Source organism: Coccinella septempunctata, chromosome 1 (assembly GCF_907165205.1).
Source record: "Coccinella septempunctata chromosome 1, icCocSept1.1, whole genome shotgun sequence".
In the NCBI taxonomy this organism is placed as follows: domain Eukaryota; kingdom Metazoa; phylum Arthropoda; class Insecta; order Coleoptera; family Coccinellidae; genus Coccinella; species Coccinella septempunctata.
Window position 1 is genome coordinate 65312275 of NC_058189.1, and position 22907 is coordinate 65335181.

General features: G+C 37.0%; 2 protein-coding genes across 5 annotated transcripts in view; one reads left to right on the forward strand and one right to left on the reverse strand.

Annotated features, from left to right (window-relative positions):
* LOC123308947 (hemicentin-1) overlaps nt 1–22907 on the forward strand; it is a 325793-nt gene that overhangs the window by 237174 nt on the left and 65712 nt on the right. For all 4 annotated transcript variants that reach the window (XM_044891796.1, XM_044891790.1, XM_044891782.1 and 1 more), the window contains 2 exons: nt 7033–7392; nt 22156–22425. In XM_044891796.1, coding sequence (XP_044747731.1) covers nt 7033–7392; nt 22156–22425 — 630 coding nt within the window. The remainder of the gene's footprint in view (nt 1–7032; nt 7393–22155; nt 22426–22907) is intronic.
* On the reverse strand, nt 10265–11813 carry LOC123308997. The gene is made up of 2 exons (XM_044891834.1): nt 10485–11813; nt 10265–10421 (listed from the first exon to the last, which is right to left on the reverse strand). The coding sequence occupies exons 1-2, from the start codon at nt 11717–11719 to the stop codon at nt 10400–10402; spliced, it is 1257 nt and encodes a 418-aa protein (XP_044747769.1). The 5' UTR covers nt 11720–11813; the 3' UTR covers nt 10265–10399.

Here is a 22907-nt window from a genome sequence, read left to right on the forward strand (position 1 = left end):
GCGTTTTTACCTTTTCTTCATGGATTTTTTGTTGTTTTCAGCTTCACTTATGTGATTTATACTCCTGAAGATGAGCTGAATTAGCTCGAAACATATAGAGTAAAAATTAAAATGGCACAAGTATTTATATCTGGAATAGTGTTTTCATTTCATACCATGGATCGCCCAGATATTAGGACATTCAATTCTAAAAGATATTTCAGGACTTGGCAACCCCAATTCGTCAAATGTTTCAAAAGATGTCGATGATGTGAGAATAATCGTTTTGCTTTTTTCATTATTCAAGCATTATCGGCTTATGCACGAAATGCTCCGCAGGCATCACTTACCACGTGAGATCAACATCAACCTGCCCATTTCATTCATAGTTTAAAAATGGTAGAAGGAAAGTGGGTGAATAGTATGAACTATAAGCACTTTTTTCGAAAATAATATCGAACGCTTTACAGCATCTAACCCTCACTCCTATAAAACTTCCCGTCTATCAATCCCTTTTCGCGGTTTTCATTTTTCCCCCCATCTCGCCACATAACACTTTCGTAAAAGTACCCCTAACGACCCGCCAACTCGAATCTAGGAGTACTTTGTGCAGTCGGGGCGCGCCCACTCAAGGCACGTAAAGTTCCTCGAATTCTTTTGTGGCCGCTGCAAAAGGAAAATATCCGCAGCTGGTTAACTACGTCGGAAACAATTTCGCGACGCCATTACATATTTGCGGCTTTATCGAACAAAGCAAAGTAGTTTCCCCAAATCGTCGTCTCGAGGAGCGCGGGTCCTAGAGTTGGGGAAAGTTCGGGTGAATGCTTGATTTCGGGCGCGTTTTCCTTTAATTGGATGTTTCCGGCACCTCTTTGTCCTTTGCGGAGGCGAAAGCAACATTGATAGACTCCAGATTTGGATGCAACCGTCGTTCTTTTCGAGATAGATGACGGAGTTCGTGCACATTAACGCGCCCCGGATGAACTTCTAATTGGATTTATTCCAGGAATCGGTTCTCTCCTAGTCCACGACATAACTTGAAGGATGCCGCCTTGAGAACGAAATTCTTGATTCAATTTCCATCGAAACAAAAGTGTTTGACGTCTTTTCATCTGCTTTTCCCGGGCTGTCCCTCTCACAATGAGTGTTGTGTTTCTTCAACTCTGTAAGTTTACTAGAGGTGTACATAATATGTTCATCAATGGTTGTTACACCCCTCTCCTTTCCCCTATATGTTTAATGAACAGATGACCAGTCAATCATTATCATATCCTGATTCTTCCTAGGCATCGAAGAACCTACCCCTCAGAAGCTCTGCTCTGTTCTGTGAGCTTGTAGTGTGATTTCGGAGAACCAGTTGTGTTCTGTGTAGGCTTTGTTACTGTGTCCTTACGCCACCTCAGGTACAGCACTGTTAATTTCAACCCAACATTGAATGATGGATGGTACCGTATCGAGTAGAAAATTTCTTCCCTAGCCCGGGATCGAACTCAGTACCTTGCGGTTACTGCGCCGACGCTTCAACCACCAAGCCACATACGCTTGGTCATCATACTTGCATCAGTCACTACACCCTCTTGTTTCCTCTCAAGGGAAAAAAGATTTTTTCAGCTCAGACTCAGACATTGACTGGCTGAGACCATTTCTCGTGCTCCATCCAGAGGCAAGCATTCTATCTAGCCGTCTAATAAAGAAGTTCTGAGACAGCCTCCCGCTTAGCAAGTGTATGTTTGCCCTTTCGTTTCCAGAAACCTCTGCAGCTCATCATATTTGTAAATGATCTTCCTCTTCACCTCTTCAGATCTTCGTCGATATTGGCTTGTATCTAGATACATGTGGTGCATTTAACGCCATCAGATATCTTCATCAAATACAGAAAAAAAAATCATTCGGTTTTTTAATTTTCAACCTTTTGCCAATGGCGTGCTGTACAACGTAGGAGTTGTATACAGGATAAGTCTTTGACTCGTAAAAATATTTTAACAGTAGATTCTTGAGGTCAATAGAAACACTTTTCTTCTATACCACATTTTCTGATTCGACCTTGATAAAAAGATATAGCCAATTTAGGTTGTTATAATAGACTGTACCAGCCCTGGAAAAATAAAATTACCGTCAGGATAACTAGCTAAATCTGTGACACTATACATTTGTGGATCTGTCAAACAGAGTTGTATTCAGCCAAAGTACCGAAATTCATTTCATTCGACCGTTTGTGAGACAGAACTAAAAAATAACATTTTTTATGGATTTTCAACAGCCTGTATCTTTCAAACGGGGCTGATTCGGAAAAAATGGTGAAGGAAAAAAGTGTTTCTTTGGACCTCAAGAATGTACTGTTAAAATATTTGTACGAGTCACTCACTCTTCATTGAAAATATCTTGATCACTAAGAACATGCTCTAATTATCATGAACACAATACAAAACGCAGGGATAAAATTTCAGCACTTGCCCACATACTGTGTCATTGAATTGTTAATCATCTTTCTGAGAGACTGAAGATTTTGGAGTATAGAGAATTTAGAAGAGATATTAGAAAATTGTTACTGATGTTTTTATAGCGTTGGTAACTACTTGGATAGTTCTATTGTTTGAGGCATCTATTTATTTATTTTTTTTTCAAATTTTTCTCTTTGTGACTTGCTAACCTATTCTCCCCATTATTTTTCTTCTGACGTGTTATTATCATCAATAATTATCCCTTAGGGGTAAAGGTTGCATTAGCATCCTCTATCATCTTGAATGCCCCTACGTGTACCCTGAAGAGTCTACTATTTCTTCATTGTCATAGCGTCATAGATTTAGAGTCTAGTGTATGACGTGGTTATTGGAATTTGAAGAAGATTTCCCTTTATCATCAATGTGCTGAATCAATTAATCAATTAATGAATCATCATCATTATTGCGGTATCCCATTACCGGGAATAAATCCATAAAAAAAGAACAGACTTATAATTTCTTAGGGCTAATTGCGACTGTGTGCCTTCCTGTGACTGAAGAGACCCAACTGTGACCTTCAGATTCTTCCACACTCCAGGCATGGAAAGTCACCAACCAGATCTGGCCGCCGCTGTATTCTTCTCGAATCTCCATTATAACTGTGCACCATAGACCTCCACTGTGATCTGTTTAAAGCTAGTTGTTCCCAGTTATGCTTGGCATTAACTGATTTTAGGGACGGATTTAGTGCATCCTTAAACCGCTTATACTGGCCTCTTGGTTTCCGAGCTCCCTCTGTCAATTCGCCATACAGGGAAGTCTTGTGTCTTGCATTTTCAGAATGTGGCAGCTCCATCTGAGTCGGGCCCTCGTTACTTGAGTTTCAATTGTTGTACAACTCGCACGTTGCAAGACTTCTGCATTCGAAACTTTGAGGAACCATCTGATGTTCATTATTTTTCTTAGATGACGTTGTTGCGTTGGTTTAAGCTGTTTAATATGTCGTCCAGCTTTCGGTAAAGAAGCTTTGGGAGGAACAACGCTTTGTAAACAGCTGTCTTGGTCTTCAGATTGAGGTCGTAATTTTGAAACACTCTCTCTTTAGCTTCCAGAATGCCCGTGATGCCGAATTCATAATTAATTAATGAATCACAATTGTAAGTGTGAGAGGATGTTCTTTGGTCATCTTTAACGGCTTATCAGAAGTTTCACGACGTGAATTATAATTTTATCCCCCTGTCTACTTTCAAAAAGGCTCGAAATCAAATCTTCCTCAGGTTCGTAGACAGTTGAAAAAGACGAGGAGACCTCTGCAATTATTCCTCCCGAAAAATGGAAAGTTGGAACAAAATACCATCCCATAACTTTTTCACTTTTGACTCTTTCCCATAATTTCCGAGCGAACTACCACCAACTTCATTCTGGACTTACCCGAAAGAATTTCCCGGCGTTCCTTTCGCCCCCTACCCCTCCCAGAACCCAGGTCCGCCACGACATCATTTTCCGGCCGGTTATCTCTGTCTGGCAGTTGCGGTCTTATCGTTTTGATATATTATGCTCATTGCGTCCCTGAATTATAACCGTTTTGTTACACGTTTCCAGAAGAATGTGAGAAATCCGGTTTGCTCGTTCGTGCGATATATTCCAGGGGGGAATTCGGGATATCTGGGATGCCTTTCGTTAAATTAATATATTTTTTGTTGAATTCGCGACCCGAATATTAAATGAAGTGTAATGAAATTTGATATCCCCCCGAGAATCTAGTCGCATTTTAGATACTTATCAGTTCACATTTTTCTTGAATATTTTATATACAAAATCGGTTCAATTTTTCAGAAAAAAAACAGTCTTTTTACCACTTCAAAAAATTATACTATTAAAAATTATTTTATCCGTATACAGGCTGTTCCTAAATTGGTGGTAACAGCAAAAAGGGGAGATTTCTTGACTTATTTCAAGAGAAAAAAGTTTCATAAACATGGGACGCGAACGATTTGTTTTCCGGATACAGGGTGTTAAATTTTGGGTTTTTTTCATGTTTTTCTCTTACATTATCTACACTTGATGATTCTTTTTCTGGAATGACACTAACCCCTATTTTCCTCCAGAACTTTTCTTTTGGTTAGCCACTGCTAACTGCTGTTGAACTGAACTTCATGGTCTCTTGTTGTTTTGTCGTATCCACATAAAAATCCAAATTGTGATGAAAAATCATGTGGTGACTAAATTAATTCATTCAAGAATGATTGACATCTCGGGTGGCTATGGAGAATCAAATTCAAGTTGGTAATAGCGAAAAGTTGAGATTTTGTATTGCGGAATTCAGGTTGGTATTGTGAATAAACATTGATCTATATGCCAATTATATGTGAATCTATGCACTTACCTAAGGTTATTTGAATTCTGTACAGCTGTTGATGTTCTTAATTTAATCGTACAAATTGGAAACATAGTTGTGTCAATTTTAAATGCTGCAAATTTGAATATTTCTTATTTTTATATACTTTTCTAGATTATTTCAATATATTCTAGTTCTGTGATTGAAAGTACAGAAATTTTTGGAAATATTTTGTGACCAGATATTAAGCTGCGCCTGGATTTTCAAGACCTACTGGGATGTCAGTCATTCTTGAATGGACTATATTAGTTTTCATAGTTATTTTCCCGATCTGTAGCAACGATACATAAAGATTCGATAAACTCGTATAAAAAAAATCTTAAACAACCTGTATCTTGAAAACGAAACGTTTGTGATCCCAAGTTTATGGGACTTTTTAAAATTAGAGGAATCTTTCCTCTAAGTTTGTACCTCCAATTTAGGAACATCCTGTATAGGTCATAGGGTGAGTCTTTGACTTGTACTTATATTTTAATAGAAGATTCCTGAGGTCCAAGAAAAGACTCTTTTCCTTTACCATTTTTTCCGAATCGGCTCAGTTTAAAAGATACAGGCCGTTGAAAATCCTCAAAAAAATCCAATTTTGAGTTCTATATCAAAAACGATTTCATCGAATGGAATAGTTTTCTAAACATAGATTTTCATTGCTGTGGTGAATCTTCTCCGAACACAAAATTTCACCCACATCTTCATTATGACCATAACAGAGCATAAAAATACCAGTAAATTCAAAGATTTCAACTCTTAAATGTTGAACGCTCGCTAATGAATATTTGACCATTGCGGAAAATAAAAGTATTCCCTAATATGATGCATAGTTTTCGAGTAATTTGATGTTCAAAAATTAAAAATTATCTGTGAAATTTTATAAATTGTGTACTTTGGTTGAATACAACTCTATTAAAACGATTCACAGATGTGTAGTGTCACAGATCTGGATAGTTATTCTGAATTTTTTGTTTTATCAGGTGTGGCACAGCTCAATATTGAAAATTAAATTGGATTTATATTTCTATCAGGGCCGAATCGCAAAAAAATGTTTTGAAAAAGTGTTACTTTTAAATTCAAGAACTACTGTTAAAATATTTGTACGAGTCAAAGACTCACCCTCTATATACCGAAGTTCAGAAATTTTGGAGACTGTTTCAAAAGACTGTATAGTTTATGAGTCAAAGGGAGATATTCTTTAGTTGCACGCTGTTTCAGTCTTTTCCTCTGATCCTGAAGTGTACTTTCATCATCGTCCATAAACAATACCTGCAACCTTCAATATTCGAGCATCGATTATACAGGGTTAAACGTTTTGTAAGCATCGATTGTATGAACAGATTTTATCATCCATGTCATCGATGCCCTATCGCTGCCAGCTCTTAAAACGTTGGTGCATAGAGTAAACTAGCTCTCAACTCCGGTAGCACGTTTCATTTACATAAGCTCGTGTTTCAAACAAGAATTCCAACCCCTCTGCGTCGCACCCCTTTATATGGGAACACTGAAATCTATATTAATTTCCCGCATGCATCACTTGACAGATAAACTGTTTTTCTCTGCAGTCGCATTTCGGTCATTGCCTGTGTTCTCTTAATTTTCAATCAATTTCCATTGGTAGCTGTTTCAAACGTCAACTCTCTATACATGAAGAGTTTAGAAATTGATTGGCTCGAAATAACAGCATGCTTTTTACCGAGTAGAACTAGAAAAAACCACTTCTAATGACAGAAACGTGACTGACAGACCGAGAAGTGGACACCACTCCTTCACAAGATCGGTTTCTGACTGTGTCTACCCGTAGAGAGCCTTTGAGACATTATCGTATCATGCAACAGTGGCTTTTGACCGCTTCTGATGTTTTGGTGTCGATTGAAACTGAAGATATTACACATATCATTCATTGAAACAGTTCGTCGAAGACAGGTGGGTGAAGGTAAACTGATGATAACTCTAAAACCTCAAGAATATTCTTCAAAAAGACTATTTATCATTTAATTACAACAATCTACTTCTTGGATTGACCATTGTCATTTGCTTCTGCTTCCGACAATTGCCAATTGCCACACACACACAAAAGGCATTGTTGGTTCTTGGTACCTTTATACCTGTGTATGCTTTAGGGCGCCACTCACATATTACGAAATCATATTGCTACACATTTTTCATTCAGCATACCCTGTTCTATCATGTACCTACATTCTGAAAAAATCTCTCTTTCCGCAGATGCTCCCAAGAAGGCCTACCTGATGATCGACAACAGGATCTTGGATCCCGGAAACCCCTTCATCCCCGTGAAGGAGAACTCCGATCTGACGGTCTCCTGTGTGGTAGACGAGGGCAATCCTAAACCAGCGCTGTCCTGGGAGCTACGACTGGGTTCTCTGGCCCTTCTCGACGTGCCGGAGATCCCTCTGGACGTGCTCAACATCACCGAGACCCAGAGGGAGCAGAATGTGGGCGCCAGGTGCGACGCCAGCGTTGGTAGGGTTCTGAGGACGCACCACAACGCAACACTCACCTGCTTCATACATCATATCGCACTCGAGCAAGCGCTGAACGTGTCTGTTCTACTCAACGTTGAATGTGAGTATTTAACGATAACACTTTACTGTAATATACCAAGTGTGGTAGGCAAGGTGATCCACCTTTTGGTCTTTGCCTTAAAAATCCATAATGAAATGAGCAAGGTTAAAAACACTACTCACATTATGAGTCGAATCGGTGTACTACCCACCCTTGTCAATGCTTGGTGCCAACCTCGCTTTTGTTAAACTTATCTTATAGGGTACTCTAACGATTTGTCAAAATCAGCTAAGCATTCGCTGTCGTGGGGCACACAAGCTTTTCCCTCTATTGATTCGCATGCTGTTTTGGTCGAGTATTGTGTTTTGTGCATGTTTTTGGGAAAAATGTTCTTCCCTACGTTAGATTAGAGTGATCAGACTATAACTTTCTAAGAAATGCCTCTTTACACTGATTATAAAAAGCTTTGTGTGCCCCACAGCAATGAAGGGTCAGCTGATTTTGACAAATCGTTAGAGTACCCTATAGGTAAGATGTCTAAAACTCTGGTGTGTTCACTGATTCGATTTTGTTTTTAATTTCGTGGGGATATGGGATCACTTTCGTTTTTCCCACTGTAGGTAGCGCTGTTTAGAATTTGACAGAGCATTGTCATTTGATATTTGAAAATCATTTCCTACGATGTACGAATATGTTGTATTTATAAGCGATTATTGGTGTGTGAAAATGTATAAGTTTCGGGAAAGGGGTGTAGAACATTCATTTATTCAACATGTCGTTCAGTAAGTTCAGTTTTCCATATGGACAATCAAGAGCTATAGCTAACAATTCGGTGTTGTTGGAATTTGAAGCAGAACCAAATCAGATGAACGAACATTCGGGACTGATATAGCAAATTTTTATGGAAACTTCAGCAATATTTCAAAGAAACTGTATTGGAAATACTTAATGTGAATTGTGAGCATGTATTGAGAATCAGAAATACATAAATCTATTCGAGTCTGTTACTTCAAATATTCTTCCTGAGTAGATGTAGTGAAAATTTTCTCTCCGTCAACTGAATATATTGGATATTTGACCAATTAACTGTGTTTTATTGAAATCATATTGAATTACCCCCCTCACGAATTCAAGTTGTCAAGCGGAAATTATCTTGAAGAAGAACAGTAAATCCTCAGTCGAACTCTTATTCGATAGTGTTGAAATATTGACAGATTTGTTTTTACAACGAAAATTGAACTGTAAAGCACAAATATTCCTTAACAGCTGACAAAATGCACCAGTTCAAGTTCATATTTTGAACTCGTTGGACGTTGATCGACATTCGATATCAAAGCGAAACAAAACAAAACGAGAGAGTATCATTGGACTTCCTTTGATAGAACAAGGATAGAACGAAGCAAATGACATGGTGGCGCCGCCACGAAACTGATCCCATATCCCTGATTTTCTGAAATGTTGATGCTTGCAAAAAGTGACAAGTGCACACACCAGTGTTTTAGACATCTTACCTATAGGGAACTCTAACGATTTGTCAAAATCAGCTAAGCTTTCATTGTAGCGGGGTACACAAGCTTTTCCCTCCATTGATTCGCATGGTGTTTTGGTCGAGTGTTGTGTTTTATTTTCAGAAAAAATGTTCTACCCGACGTTAGATAAGAGTGATGAGACTATAACTTTCTCAGAAATTCCTCTTTATAGTGATAATAAAAAGCTTTGTGTTTCCCACGGTAACGAACAATCAGCTGATTTTGACAAATCGTTAGAGTACCCTATTGAAAGAAACGTCAGTTCATAATTTGCTATGTGATCATCGATTTGTTAACATTTTCGTTGAATATCGAAAACCGTTAAAAATAAAGATTGGATTAAATTAGAAAAAAGTAGTGCACCAGTGAAATCCCTATATAGGATTATGACTACACACCGAATTTCGAGTAGTTATCTCCAAAAACAAATGAGTTATGAAGAAAAAATGATAATTTTGGTTTTCAGTTTTTTCGAGATATCTCAGGAACCATCAGAGATATCTCGGAACTGTTTACACCAACCCACTTATCCTTAAATAACGCAACTTTTTGGTAATTTAAGCTACACTGTATTTCTAACGGTTTTCGATATCCCTGTAGTCCCCCTCCAAAAAGTCCTAACCCTGTATACCAGATGAGTCTTTTTGTTTTGTTTTTGTTTGAATATTTTAACAGTTGATTTTTGAGGTCAAAAGAAAAACTTCCTTCATCATTTTTTCCGATTCGGCCCTGATAAAAAGATATAGCAATTTTATGTTTTCATAATGAGCTGTGCCATCCCTGCAAAAACAAAATTACCTTCAGAATAACCAGCCTAATCTGTGACACTACAAGCCTGTGGATATGTTAAACAGAGTTGTATTCAGCCAAAGTACCAATTTTTTCAAATTTCACTGATACTTTTTGATTTTTGAACATCAAAATATTGGAAAACGGCACATTATACGAGGAAATATAAGGAATACTTTTATTTTACAAAACGTTCAAATATTCATAAGATAACGTCCAACTTAGTTTCAAGAGAAGGGTTCTTTGAATTTTTGGTATTTTTATGATACGTAATGGCAAGAGTTGATACTCTTTGATTTCAGAATATCCAGTCTAATCTGTGACACTACAAGTCTGTGGATATGTTAAACAGAGTTGTATTCAGCCAAAGTAAGAATTTTTCAAATTTCACTGATACTTTTTGATTTTTGAACAAATTACTCGCTGATTAAAAAAAAATGGTAAGGGAAAAAAGTGATTCTTTTGACCTTGAGAATCTACAGTTAAAATATTTGTACGAGTCAAAGACTCACCCTGTATAGTTTATTCACTAAAATTTATGCCTTTCCGAACCGAGAAACGCGTCTCACATATTTTTTCTTTTACAATACCTACAACAGTTAAATTCCAAGCTCTATCATGAAAAGCTTTTATTTTCACTACAAATTTAACTATCGAATCCTCCCTTCGTCCTTGTAAAACGAAATATGCACGTTCGACTGAACGTCAGTCCTACGCCATCAAACTCAAGTCTTCCTCTTTCAAAAAACTCAATGTTTCTTCTCATTCAACCTGCAATAAAAGCAGTATAAAACAATAGATATCGCGAGAGCAAGCAGAAAGAAATTCTTATACTGCATATCGTGCTCGTCCATTCCCTTCCTTCTGGTCCTTCTACGACTCCTCCTGTAAGAAAACTTCGAGATAGTGGTGGTGTTCTTGGTTTCTATCTTGAAGCTTATATCGCTCTTGTTGTTCAACGACCTCTCGCAGATTTCTTGTACCAAGGAGTCTACGATCCTTCTTGCCGAGTTGCTCGGTATCTCTGACATCGCCAACTTCATATCTTTCTTCGAAATGTTCTCGGTGTCAATCAGATCTTTCAGGATTCTGCGACATTCTTCGCATGATATTGTATGTTCGAAATGAAGGGGATCGAAGCTTATTGTTGGATGCTTCAATTCGCGTTTTTTCTCAGGGACAATCTCGTTCTTCGACATTTTCTCGAACATATCCCTGATCTGGAAAACGTGCTTTATGTTATCCTCTTCAGCATCCACTGATGGTAAGCTGGATTTCTCAGACGATTGGTATTCTTCGAAATTCGGCTTGAATACAGATTTATCCTCTTCGAACAAATAGGACACGCATTCCTTCTGTTTGTATTCGGGTTTAATCGTATTGAAGTCATTTTTCTCCTTATCAACAGTGACAACAGTTGCCTGCTTGTAATTCTCGCTGACATCAGTGTAGGACATGTTTATGGAGGAAGAGTTCTCTTTTGGTTCTTCCTTCTTTTGAGCTGCTTTCATGAGCGATTCTTTCGATCGATCATTCTCGTTAACCTCAGCGATTGTGTTCAGAGGTTTCTGGACTATCTTCATCTTTTTCGATTTTTTTTTCGGGCATATAAGATGCTTCCCAAAGGTTTTTTCAGGTGTGTTGATTTTTCTTTCACTCCTCGACTTATCATTCCCCCCTTCGTCGAATTTATTCGAAGTCAAAGCTCTGCGTAAATCGTTCAAATTTTTTCCTGGAAAATAGGTAACTTTCGCTTGGAAAATCTGCGTGTTGGCTGTGGAGAAAACTAAGTGATCTTGGTTCTTCTCCCTGCTGATTTTCTCCGGTATTTCCGACAGTATCTTGGCGTAATTCTGAATCTTATAATTTATCTGTTTCCTATTGTTCCTGGCAGGTGGATTACGATTGTGCTTCGGTACAACGGGAGAGTTCGTGGAATTCGAATTTTGTTTGGTGTTACTTGGACTGTTCGATGGGCTGTAAGCTTGGTCATCTTGGTCGCATCCTCCGTTCAGATCTCTGAGTTTCGGTGAGCAATATGTCCTCTTATTTTTTCGAGATGTTTCCATTAGGATGAAAGAAACAAACAAGATTATTTTGGAGCATACTGCAAATTTTGGACTGCGAATTTCTGCATGTCAAATTATGACAGTGGATCATCGACGGCAGATTTCATCAATATCAAAGATTATAGAGTAGAAAAATAGGAAACGCCCTCATAGCGCTAGTACTAAAAACCGACTACATTTTGGCCAGTGAAAACACGCGTGACAATGAGATGGCGCTAAAACCGCAGTGTCAATACAGGAAAACTTTTTGATAACAGTTTTCTGTTTTTTAATTGAGGGACGCAAAATTCGAATTCTATTTCTCGTATTGCATTCCAATATTGACTTTGTTTCTATCAGAAAACAAACATCCTGAGCGACAAAACAAAAGTATGGTTTTGTTTTGTGATCAGGATGTTAGTTTTCATCTAAACATTGTTTGGAATCAATTGATATCAACGAAAAACGCTGTTGGATGTGCTATATGTTTATTTGTAATTCATAAAAAATTTACAAAAATTGAAAAAGTGGGCAATAAATGAAGCTTCAACTAGGACACTAAAGTATATGGTGATCTGCTATATGTCGAAGGTGTTGTTTCTGTACAAAAGGTTGTTCTGAATTAATGAACTTAGTTGAATATGTGAAATATACATATATCAGAAATTAATATGAACCAATATTCAATATACCATCATAGCATACATATTCCAGTTAATTACATATGTAGGAATTATTTAAAGAATTTTCAGAACCACACTTAAAAAAAAACCTTACAGGCATACGCAAGAACTGTATGTCAGTATAGTTTCTTGGTGCTTTTTTCATGATTTCCTTATGATATGGTCTCTTCATGACACAATATACAAATTGATTAATGAATGAACAAAACACTCACAGCAGGTTTCATAATACTTTGACTTTCCAAACAACAATTTGACCAGCACTCGGTTCCCAAATGGAAATCAATAAAACCTCTGCATTTCTGTATATATTGAAAGAGTAGCAATTGAGAATCATTGAATGGACCTATAAAGATCATAATTTCCCCTTAATAGGCCGTTCATGCAAGAGATGCTTTCTGCATACAACAATTTACGTCGATGAACAGTTCTCAATTGACCTGCAGTAAAATGTTCATTGCACATGGTGTAGTTAGTAGTGTTTGCTGAAGTAATTGTCTTCAAGTCCTGAGAATTTTATCCACTTCGGAGCACTGAAAATTAGAATCAATGAATGACCGATTCACATGTTACGACTTTTAATACTTACGCTTCCATTTTCCTAAGTTGAGTGAAAAAATTAATCACGTAAAATACATTTTATTATTTGATCCACCGTTCTTCACCATTCAATAATTTTCGAACAATATATATGTTTTCACCAAGAAATAAGACAAAAAAATTCAATAATCAGCAACTAGAACGAGCCAGATAAACAAAAAGCGGAATGAGAATCAAAACATTCAAAACCTCTTTGATCAAAATTGACGTCTGAAATCTTAAAAAATTTCACATATTTCTGCTAATGGCACTCAAATTAATATTTTAACCAGTCGTAGCGTCTTAAAAACACGCGTGACACACAGATGGCGCTCAAATCGCTTTAGTCGCCTCGTTTCCCATCTTTCTACTCTATAATCTTTGGTTTTCTGTTTTATAATTGAGGGGCGCGAAATTCGAATTCTACTCCTTGTATTGAATCTTAATATTGACCTAGTTGAGACCAGAAAACAAACATCCTGAGCGACAAAACAAAAGGATGGTTTTGTTTTGTGACCAGGATGTCAGTTTTCATCTGAACATTGTTTGGAATCGATTGGTATCAATGAAATACGCTGTTGGATGTGATAAATTTTTATTTGAATCTATAAAAAATTTACAAAAATTTGAAATTATAGTCAACGGATAGAGCTTTGACTTGGATACAAGAGTACATGGTTATCTGCTATAGGTACGTCAAAGGTGTTTTTTCTGTAAAAACGTTTTGAATAAATGAACTGAGTTGAATTTGTACAATTTATATCAGAAATTGATATGAACCAATATGCAATTTACCGTCATAGGATACACATTTCCGTTACTTACATATTATTTACAAAATTTTCTGAACCACAATTGAAAAAAACCTTACAGAGGTATACAAGACCTGTATTCAAGCCCGTCAGTATAATTTCTTCATGCTTTTTTATGATTTCTTCATGGTATGGTCAAAGATTATAGAGTAGAAAGATAGGAAACGCCCTCATATCGCTAGTACTAAAAACCGACTACATTTTGGCCAGTGAAAACACATTTGACAATGAGATGGCGCTGAAAACGTATTATCAATACAGAAAAACAGCTTAATAACAGTTTTCTGTTTTATAATTGAGGGGCGCGAAATTCGAATTCCATTCCTTGTATTGAATTTCAATATTGACCTTGTTGAGACTAGAAAACAAACATCCTGAGCGACAAAACAAACGTATGGTTTTGTTTTGTGATCAGGATGTTTGTTTTCATCTGAACATTGTTTGGAATCGATTGGTATCAATGAAATACGCTGTTGGATGTGATAAATCTTTATTTGCAATCTATAAAAAATTTACAAAAATTTGAAATTATGGACAACGAATAGAGCTTTGACTAGGATACAAGAGTACATGGCTATCTGCTATAGGTACGTCAAAGGTGTTTTTTCTGTAAAAACGTTTTGAATAAATAAACTGAGTTGAATTTGTACAATTTATATCAGAAATTGATATGAACCAATATGCAATTTACCGTCATAGGATACACATTTCCGTTACTTACAAAATTTTCAGAACCACAATTGAAGAAAACCTTACAGAGGTATACAAGACCTGTATTCAAGCCCGTCAGTATAATTTCTTCATACTTTTTTATGATTTCTTCATGGTCTCTTTATGACACAATATATGAATTGATTGATGTATGGAGAGTAGAGAGAAGGAGAACGATCGACGTACTAAAAATGTGTCCCCGAAAACAGGAAACGTAGGATAGGTGTCGCTGCGATTAAAGCGGGTGTCGATAAGGGGTGGGGATTCAAGCGTCAATTTGAAACATTGAACTAGTTCAATGATTTGAAATGAACAGCCTTCATTTTATTTTAGGTTATGTGTCATCGTGGTTTTTCTGATGATTTTTCAAATACCTTTCTTCAAATCTATATTAAATATGAGTTCTCTGAATTATATGCAATAAAACGCAAGTCGAAATCAATGAAATTCAAAAGAAATCACTGAACAAAAAAATTGTACCTACTTTTGTTTATCATTGTTTATTGAAAGCAGCTATGTTAGTTGGTTTACCGTAATCGTCAAAATTATATAAATCCGAAGTAAGGCGTAGTACACATCAAGACAACAAAAGGTAACAGTCTCAGATTTATCACTCAGGTATTGGAGTAGATTCTGTTGCCAATACTCAGCTGAGAACCGATATAAACCATATATTATGTTATGCCAACAAAATTCTTCAAGAATATTCTCTTCTGAACCATGTAGTTTTATTGGTTAGATATTCTTATTCAGAAGAGTCAACTTCTCACGAGGGATGACAATTTCGATTTCGTTTATAATGAATCCATCATCTTTTTGATATCTTCATCGCAAAAGTGCACTTGACACACAAATTGATTCGGAGTCGATTCTTGAGATGAGGTTTTTTTCAATTTTCTCTCAAAAATGCTCTCGGAAATTTTATCTCTTCTCCTTTTCTTTCCGATGCCAAAACACTCTTATACTAGCGCACGCTTCAACATTTCACCATGGTCATATGTTGTTCTCTTATCAAAAATCGAAAATAATAATATTCCTATCATCTGTCACCAGGGAAACAGTTCACTCAGCCAACGAGCCAACTACAATTTGATTTGTGTAAACAAAATTTCGCACTCTCGTGATGGCCAGCGCGCCTGTTGGCAAAAGCATGAACTACCATATTGGTACATATTTTAGGGGACAAAAAATTTGTGGTCTCAAAGCAGCGATCGTTCTCCTTCTCTCTACTCTCCATAGATTGATGAATGAACAAAACACTCACAGAAGGTTTCATAAAACTTTGACTTTCCAAACAACAATTTGACAGTCACCCGATTCCCAAATCGAAATCCATAAAACTTTTGCATCTCTGAATATATTGAAGGCAATTGAGAATCTTTGAATGGACGTATAAAAGTCATAATTCCCCCTAAATGAGCCCTTCATGTAAGGGATGCTTCCTGCATACAACAATTTACGTGGATGAACCGTTCTCAATCACTGAAGCATTGAAAATAAAAATCAATGAATGACCGAGTCACATTTTACCAATTTTAATACTTACATTCCCATTTTCCTTAGTAAAATTCGTTTTATTTGATCCACAGTTCTTCACCATACAATAATTTTCGAACGATATACTGAGGTTTTCGCCAAGAAATTAGACAAAAATTTCAATAATCAGCAACTAGAACGAGCTTGAAAAACAAAAATCAAATCAAAATCAAAACATTCAAAACCTGTTCGATCAAAATGGCCATCTGACTCTGACATCTCGCAAAATTTCATACGAATGACCACTTAGGTATTTAAGGGCGGGATTCTAACCTAAAATAATTTGTTGAACTCATAAACTGGCTGCAGAACTGCTGTGGTTTTTCTGATAACGTCAAGTACCTTTTATTTGACAATCCATTTCATTATCAATAATAATGCTAATTCAGCAACAAAAAGTTGTCACACTTTGATAGTTTACTTGACACTGACTGACAGGCCAATAAAGTTAGGTTAATAAAATGACAACGATCATCCGCAACCGGCCAACCAATGAAAAGGCTTTATTGGACTAGAATGAAGTTGCACCAAAATAAAAAATGATATATCACTAAATATCAAAACTTAAGGGCCCCTCACTTGAGATTCTGTTAAGCCGCAGTCGTGCAACTGGCAATAAAATTAAGCGTCCATTAACTTTAAACTACGCTCAGTTAAGTACTCATTTAAAGGGGGATTGGTGCAAACGGGCCTAACCAGTCTAAGGGCCTTAAAAACACATTTGAAACACAGATGGCGCTCACATCACTTTAGTCTTTTCGTTTCCTATCTTTCTACACTTTAATCTTTGGACGGCAGTTTTCATCAATATATTTTCGATGGATTGAGTTTGAATATTCGAATCCTCATCATTATTACTTTTTTAACCAGTATTTCTATAGTGATATCTTTCACTGACATTTCCCGATGATATAAATGGGAAAATTATTCGGAAGAATGAGCACTTAATTTCCGACGACTCTGAAAGGGAAAATAATGAGATTTTTCCATCTTTCAATCCGTTTATTTCCATAACGAGACCGGGCTCGCTGAACATGAATTGAAATATCGTTATCCGCGTTCTTTGCCATTCAGAATGGGGTTCCGCGAAAATATTATACTTGCCGGAACGCAGCCTTTGTACAAATTCTATGACGCCTCCGCGGCTCACTTCCCGAACGTACCCCCTCGACCTTGTCGTCGGTTGCTCGTTGATTATGCTTCGCGGGACACGTGCAGAATACCTTCGCAATCAGCACTGCGATATCATTTCTGGTTAATGGGATTCCAATTCAATGAGGAGTTGAACCAATATCGATATGCAAATGTTTATCGCGTCTCCTCGACTGTGTGCCGCGACATGGAGTCGAGGTCCCGATCCTCTCCCAGGCAAGTGGAGATGGTTTGGTCCGCCATTACGGATGTTATCGCTACTTGAACGTGAACTGAAGGGGGGTTCGGTCGGGGACAATGATATTCCGCTGTATGGATCCGAAACGTGAATATTGTTGCTAGCATAGCCTCCATAGAGAAGGAGGGATGGTGGGGGAAGGGAAATTTGAAAACTGATGGTGGAGCCCCGTCATTGCAAGCTAACGTAAAGGGTGTTTTGGACGAGGAACTTGTAGAAGCGAGGAGGTAAACTTATTCCAGATTCCAGTGTTCATTAGAACTCTGTTACCAAAAGGCGAGCTGTAGACGACGTAGTGGATGAACAGCTCTGATGGAGAAAACAATGGCACAATCTTGAGGTTGCGGTGCAGGCAGTCGCCCTCAAACTCTATATCTTGTTCAGCCATAACTATCTATCTATCGTTTCACTTACTGACGGTTGGAAACCATTCTAAGACCTGTTTGCACCAAACGCACTTAGTGTTAAGTGTCCCTCAAAATGAACCCTTAACTTAAATTACGTTGCACCAACTGTTAAGTGACATTTAAATGGCTAAAGCTAGCCTTAAATTTAAGCGCTCCTGTAATGACCACTTAGGTATTTAAGGGCGCGATTCTAACCTAAACTAATTTGTTGAACTGGCTGCAGAACTTCCCATTTTTGATGGATTTTGAAAATTGAATGAATTCATTACTGAATACCAAGCCTTTTCTTTTGCCTTTATTGTAATGCAATCAGTCGTTTTTAATTTTCAATTTGGTGTCATAAATCGTACTATAGTTAGCAACAAACTCATTTCTTCTGTTGAGAAGTTGAGTGCCCTTCGTAAATTAACACCAGTTGCTTGGCAAATCATTCACCGTATTCGTACTAACAAGGGCAATAAGGACATTTTCTTCACGTTCCTCTTCAACATTAGTAAAACAAATTCACACAAGACCTTACAAAGAAAGTGTTGTACTTATATAATCTTATAGGTACCTTTTATTTGACAATCATTATCATTATCAATATTAATGCTAATTCAACATCGTTGTTATTACCAAAGATCATAGAGTAGAAAGATAGGAAACGAAGCGACTAAAGTGATGTGAGCGCCATCTGTGTTTCAAATGTGTTTTTAAGGCCCTAAGACTGGTTAAAATTTTAATTCGAGGGACATATGAAATTTTGCGAGATGTCAGTCATATGGCCGTTTTGATCAAACAGGTTTTGAATGTTTTGATTCTCGTATCCATAGACAACCTCGTATCGCCTTTCGTTTTTCAAGCCCGTTTTAGTTGCTGATTATTGAAATTTGTGTCTAACTTCTTGGCGAAAACCTCAGAATATCGTTCGAAAATTATTGTATGGTGAAGAACTGTGGATCAAATAAAACGAATTTTACTAAGGAAAATGGGAATGTAAGTATTAAAACTGGTTACATGTGACTCGGTCATTCATTGATTTTTATTTTCAGTGCTACGAACTGGATAAAATTTTCAGGGCATAAAGGCCTGCAAACACTACTGACTACACCATGTGCAATGAACATTTTACTACAAGTCGATTGAGAACTGTTCATCCACGTAAATTGTTGTATGCAGGAAGCATCCCTTACATGAAGGGCTCATTTAGGGGAAATTATGACTTTATACGTCCATTCAGAGATTCTCAATTGCCTTCAATATATTCAGAAATGCAAACGTTTTATGGATTTCGATTTGGGAATCGGGTGACTGTCAAATTGTCACTTGGAAAGTCAAAGTTTTATGAAAACTTCTGTGAGTGTTTTGTTCATTCGTCAATCAATTTTTGCCATAAAGAGACTATACCATGAAGAAATCATAAAAAAGCATGAAGAAATTATACTGACGGTCTTGATGTATACATGTGTAAGGTTTTTTTCAATTGTGGTTCTGAATAGTTTGTAAATAATATGTAAGTAACGGAAATGTGTATCCTATGACGGTAAATTGAATATTGGTTCATATCAATTTCTGATATAAATTGTACAAATTCAACTCAGTTTATTAATTCAAAACGTTTTCACAGAAAAAACCCCTTTCACGTACCCATAGCAGATAACCATATACTCTTGTATCCTAGTCAAATCTCTATTCGTTGTCTATAATTTAAAATTTTTGTAATTTTTTATAGATTGCAAATAAAATTTATCACATCCAACAGCGTATTTCATTGATACCAATCGATTCCAAACATTGTTCAGATGAAAACTAACATCCTGGTCACAAAACAAACCATACTTTTGTTTTGTCGATCAGGATTTTTGTTTTCTGGTCTCAACAAAAGGTCAATATTGAAATTCAATACAAGGAATAGAATTCGAATTTCGCGCCCATCAATTATAAAACAGAAAACTGTTATTAAACAGTTTTTCTGTATTGATAATACGTTTTCAGCGCCATCTCATTGTCAAATGTGTTTTCACTGGCCAAAATGTAGTCGGTTTTTAGTACTAGCGATATGAGGGCGTTTCCTATCTTTCTACTCTATAATCTTTGGTTATTACTCTTTGATAATATTATAAAATTCTTGACACTGACTGACAGGACAATTAACTTAGGTTAATGAAATGGCAACGATCATAGACATAGAGACATGGACTGAGCAATGTCAGCATGAAATTGTCTTTTTTATAGAAAGAGAGAAATGATCGTCGGGCATTTACCTGTCTCTTTTTTGTTCACATAGAGGTGAGTGTGGACCAATCAAAATTCTAGAAGAAGACAACTGCATGCCCGACGTGCGTTCTCTCTGTCACTTTTTTTGACCGTATTTCATGCATAGATAGAAAGGGAAGGCGCAGTCCATGTCTCTATGTCTATGGCAACGATCATCGGCAACCGGCCAACCAATGAAATGGCTTTATTGGACTAGGATGAAGTTGCACCAAAATAAAAAACTGAAATATCACTAAATATGAAAACTTAAGGGCCCCTTACTTAAGATTCTGTTAAGCCACAGTCGTGCAACTGGGAATAAAATTAAGCGTCCATTAACTTTAAACGAGGCTTAGTTAAGTACTCCTTTTAAGGGGGATTGGTGCAAACTGGCCTAAAATATATTTACAGATAGATCATAGAAATGAAATCAGATGGTTTTTCTATCTTCCGTAACTGAAACAATGGATAGATAGCTACACTATTTTCTCCAATTCGGCCCTGATAAAAAGATATAGCCATTTTAAGTTTTCATATTGAGCTGTGCCACCCCTGGAAAAACAAAATTACTTTCCGAACATAGACATAGAGACATTTGCTCCCCATCTGTGCATGAAATACGGTCAAAAAAGTGACAGGAATGAACTGAATCAAGTCATCTAGTTGCCTTTTTCTAGAATTTTGAATGGCCCAAACTCACATCTATGTGAACAAAAAAGAGACAGGTAAATACCCGACGATCATTTCTCTCTTTCTATAAAATAGCCAATTTCATGCTGGTATTGCTCAGTCCTTGTCTCTATGTCTATACTTATGAATCTGTGACACTACACATCTGTGGATCTTTCAAACAAAGTTGTTTTCAGCCAAAGTACCAAATTTTTCAATTCGTCAAACCGAACAGTATCACCGATCTCGATGAAATTTCGAGAATTATTACCAGAAGAGTTGCTCTTTAAGAACTTGAGAGGAATAATTTTTCGAATATCGAAAAATAATTTTTTCTACAAGCGTGCGCGTTCAACCTTTTTCCCGCACGCATTCCAAGTTGCAAAGAGTTACTTTCCCAAAGAGTGCGGGAAAAACGCCTGCTATTTCTTTCCCGCACGCATTTGCGTAAAGTGTCTTGCCCGCACTCAACTGCTTACCCGAACTCTGCTTCGCATCGTTCGGGCAACGGCAGTTTCGTGCGGGCAAGTATCACTTTCCGCACTTGATAGGAAAATAACTATTTCCGCCGACCTCTTGATGATAGCACTGTTTAACGTACACGAAATTAGCTGTTAATGAACACTTTTATTGGTTAATTTCCTATTAATGCATAATTGTCATAGGTAATCGAACATAGAAGTATTCAGCAGCTTCCCAAATAATTATTTCAATGTATGTCGCATTGATTTTCGTAGTACCTAGCGGGTGAATTGAGAAGAGATGAATTGTGGAGGTTTTAGAAAAATTATGATGGTTAGAGAGTAATCAATTTATCTGTGTACTACAACTCCAGCTTCCACCAGCTCCACACATTCTTCAACAGATATAATAAGGAATGATATCAATGTGATTTACTCAAAATGTCACAATTCGATTATGCCCTCTATGAACTTCTCGAATTGTTCGATCAGCCGCATAAATATCAACATTCTGATATGAACATAGAAAATTTATAGGGTGTCAAATTTGACTAGGTATCGAGAGAAAATTTTTGCAATCAAGAATTCACATTCAATTCGAAATGTGGTCGACGGAAAAATCTTGTAATCAACTCGTTTATTAATAGAGCGATTAATGATCTCGATCATTATCAATCATTAATCGCTTTCCTTAATAACCTAGTTAATTAAATAACTATTATTTCCCCCTTCAAATAATAATAACTTACAGAATTAAAAATTTAAAACTATGGCCCCTCCCAAAATCTCTCCTCGAACCGCCACTGATATGATATGGCATAAATGGTTAGGAGTTTATTCAGTATAGGTACTTATGCCTAAAATAGGGTTTATGGTGCATCCCCTCATAAAGCTGAAGGCAGATATTCCCATAAATTCTGACGAAAAATTTCGAGGCAGTTTATCAAATTCCTTAAAATTTCGATTTACAGACACGCCATCGTTCGCAATATCGAGGGAGCCTGGTTTCGGGATCCCAATCAGGGAAGGTATTCCTGTATCCCTGAAGTGTGACGTGGACGCAAACCCCAGAGCCAGTCCTGTCTGGCAGAAAGACGACGACAGTCCGCCAGTTCAGCAGAGTCCAGACGGATACTTGAACTTCACGGAAATTAGGAGAGAACACAGTGGCTGGTACAAATGCGTAGCCAGGAATAGGCTGGGCAGATTTTCCAGCATAGGATATTTCCTCAACGTTAGATGTGAGTACTTAGCATCTCAATATTAATAAATAGATAATAATTCATAGCCTACTATAAAACCCAACAAAATTTCAATGTCAAAATATTTTATTACTCGACATAATCTCCTCCTAATTGGATACATTTATTACATCGAACCTGCAACGTCTTTAAAACTTAAAAAAAAAATGTTTCTTCTTGCTCTGCAAACCAGATCTTCACAATTTTTATGACCTCCTTGTTGGAAGGAAATTTACGACCTTTTAAACTTTTTTTCAGTTGAGGAAAGAGATGATAGTCGGATGGAGCCAAATTTGGTGAATCAGGGGGGTGTTCTAGTAATTCAAACCCTAAATCACGAATTTTTTTGCATGACAACATGAGATTTGTGTGCAGGGGCGTGGTCCTGCAAAAACAAAACGCCTTTGGATAGATTTCCGCGTCTTTTCTCTTTAATTTTTTCCCGTAGATTGGTCAGTAATATCGAATAGTTATCTCCGGTT

What these genes read in the sequence shown, in the direction of transcription:
- LOC123308997 (XM_044891834.1), bottom strand. Translation starts at nt 11,719, where the DNA reads ATGGAAACATCTCGAAAAAATAAGAGGACATATTGCTCACCGAAACTC. An exon ending in ATGGACGAGCACGATATGCA is followed by an intron (nt 10,422 to 10,484) that starts GTATAAGAATTT and finishes CTTTTATTGCAG; the next exon opens with GTTGAATGAGAAGAAACATT.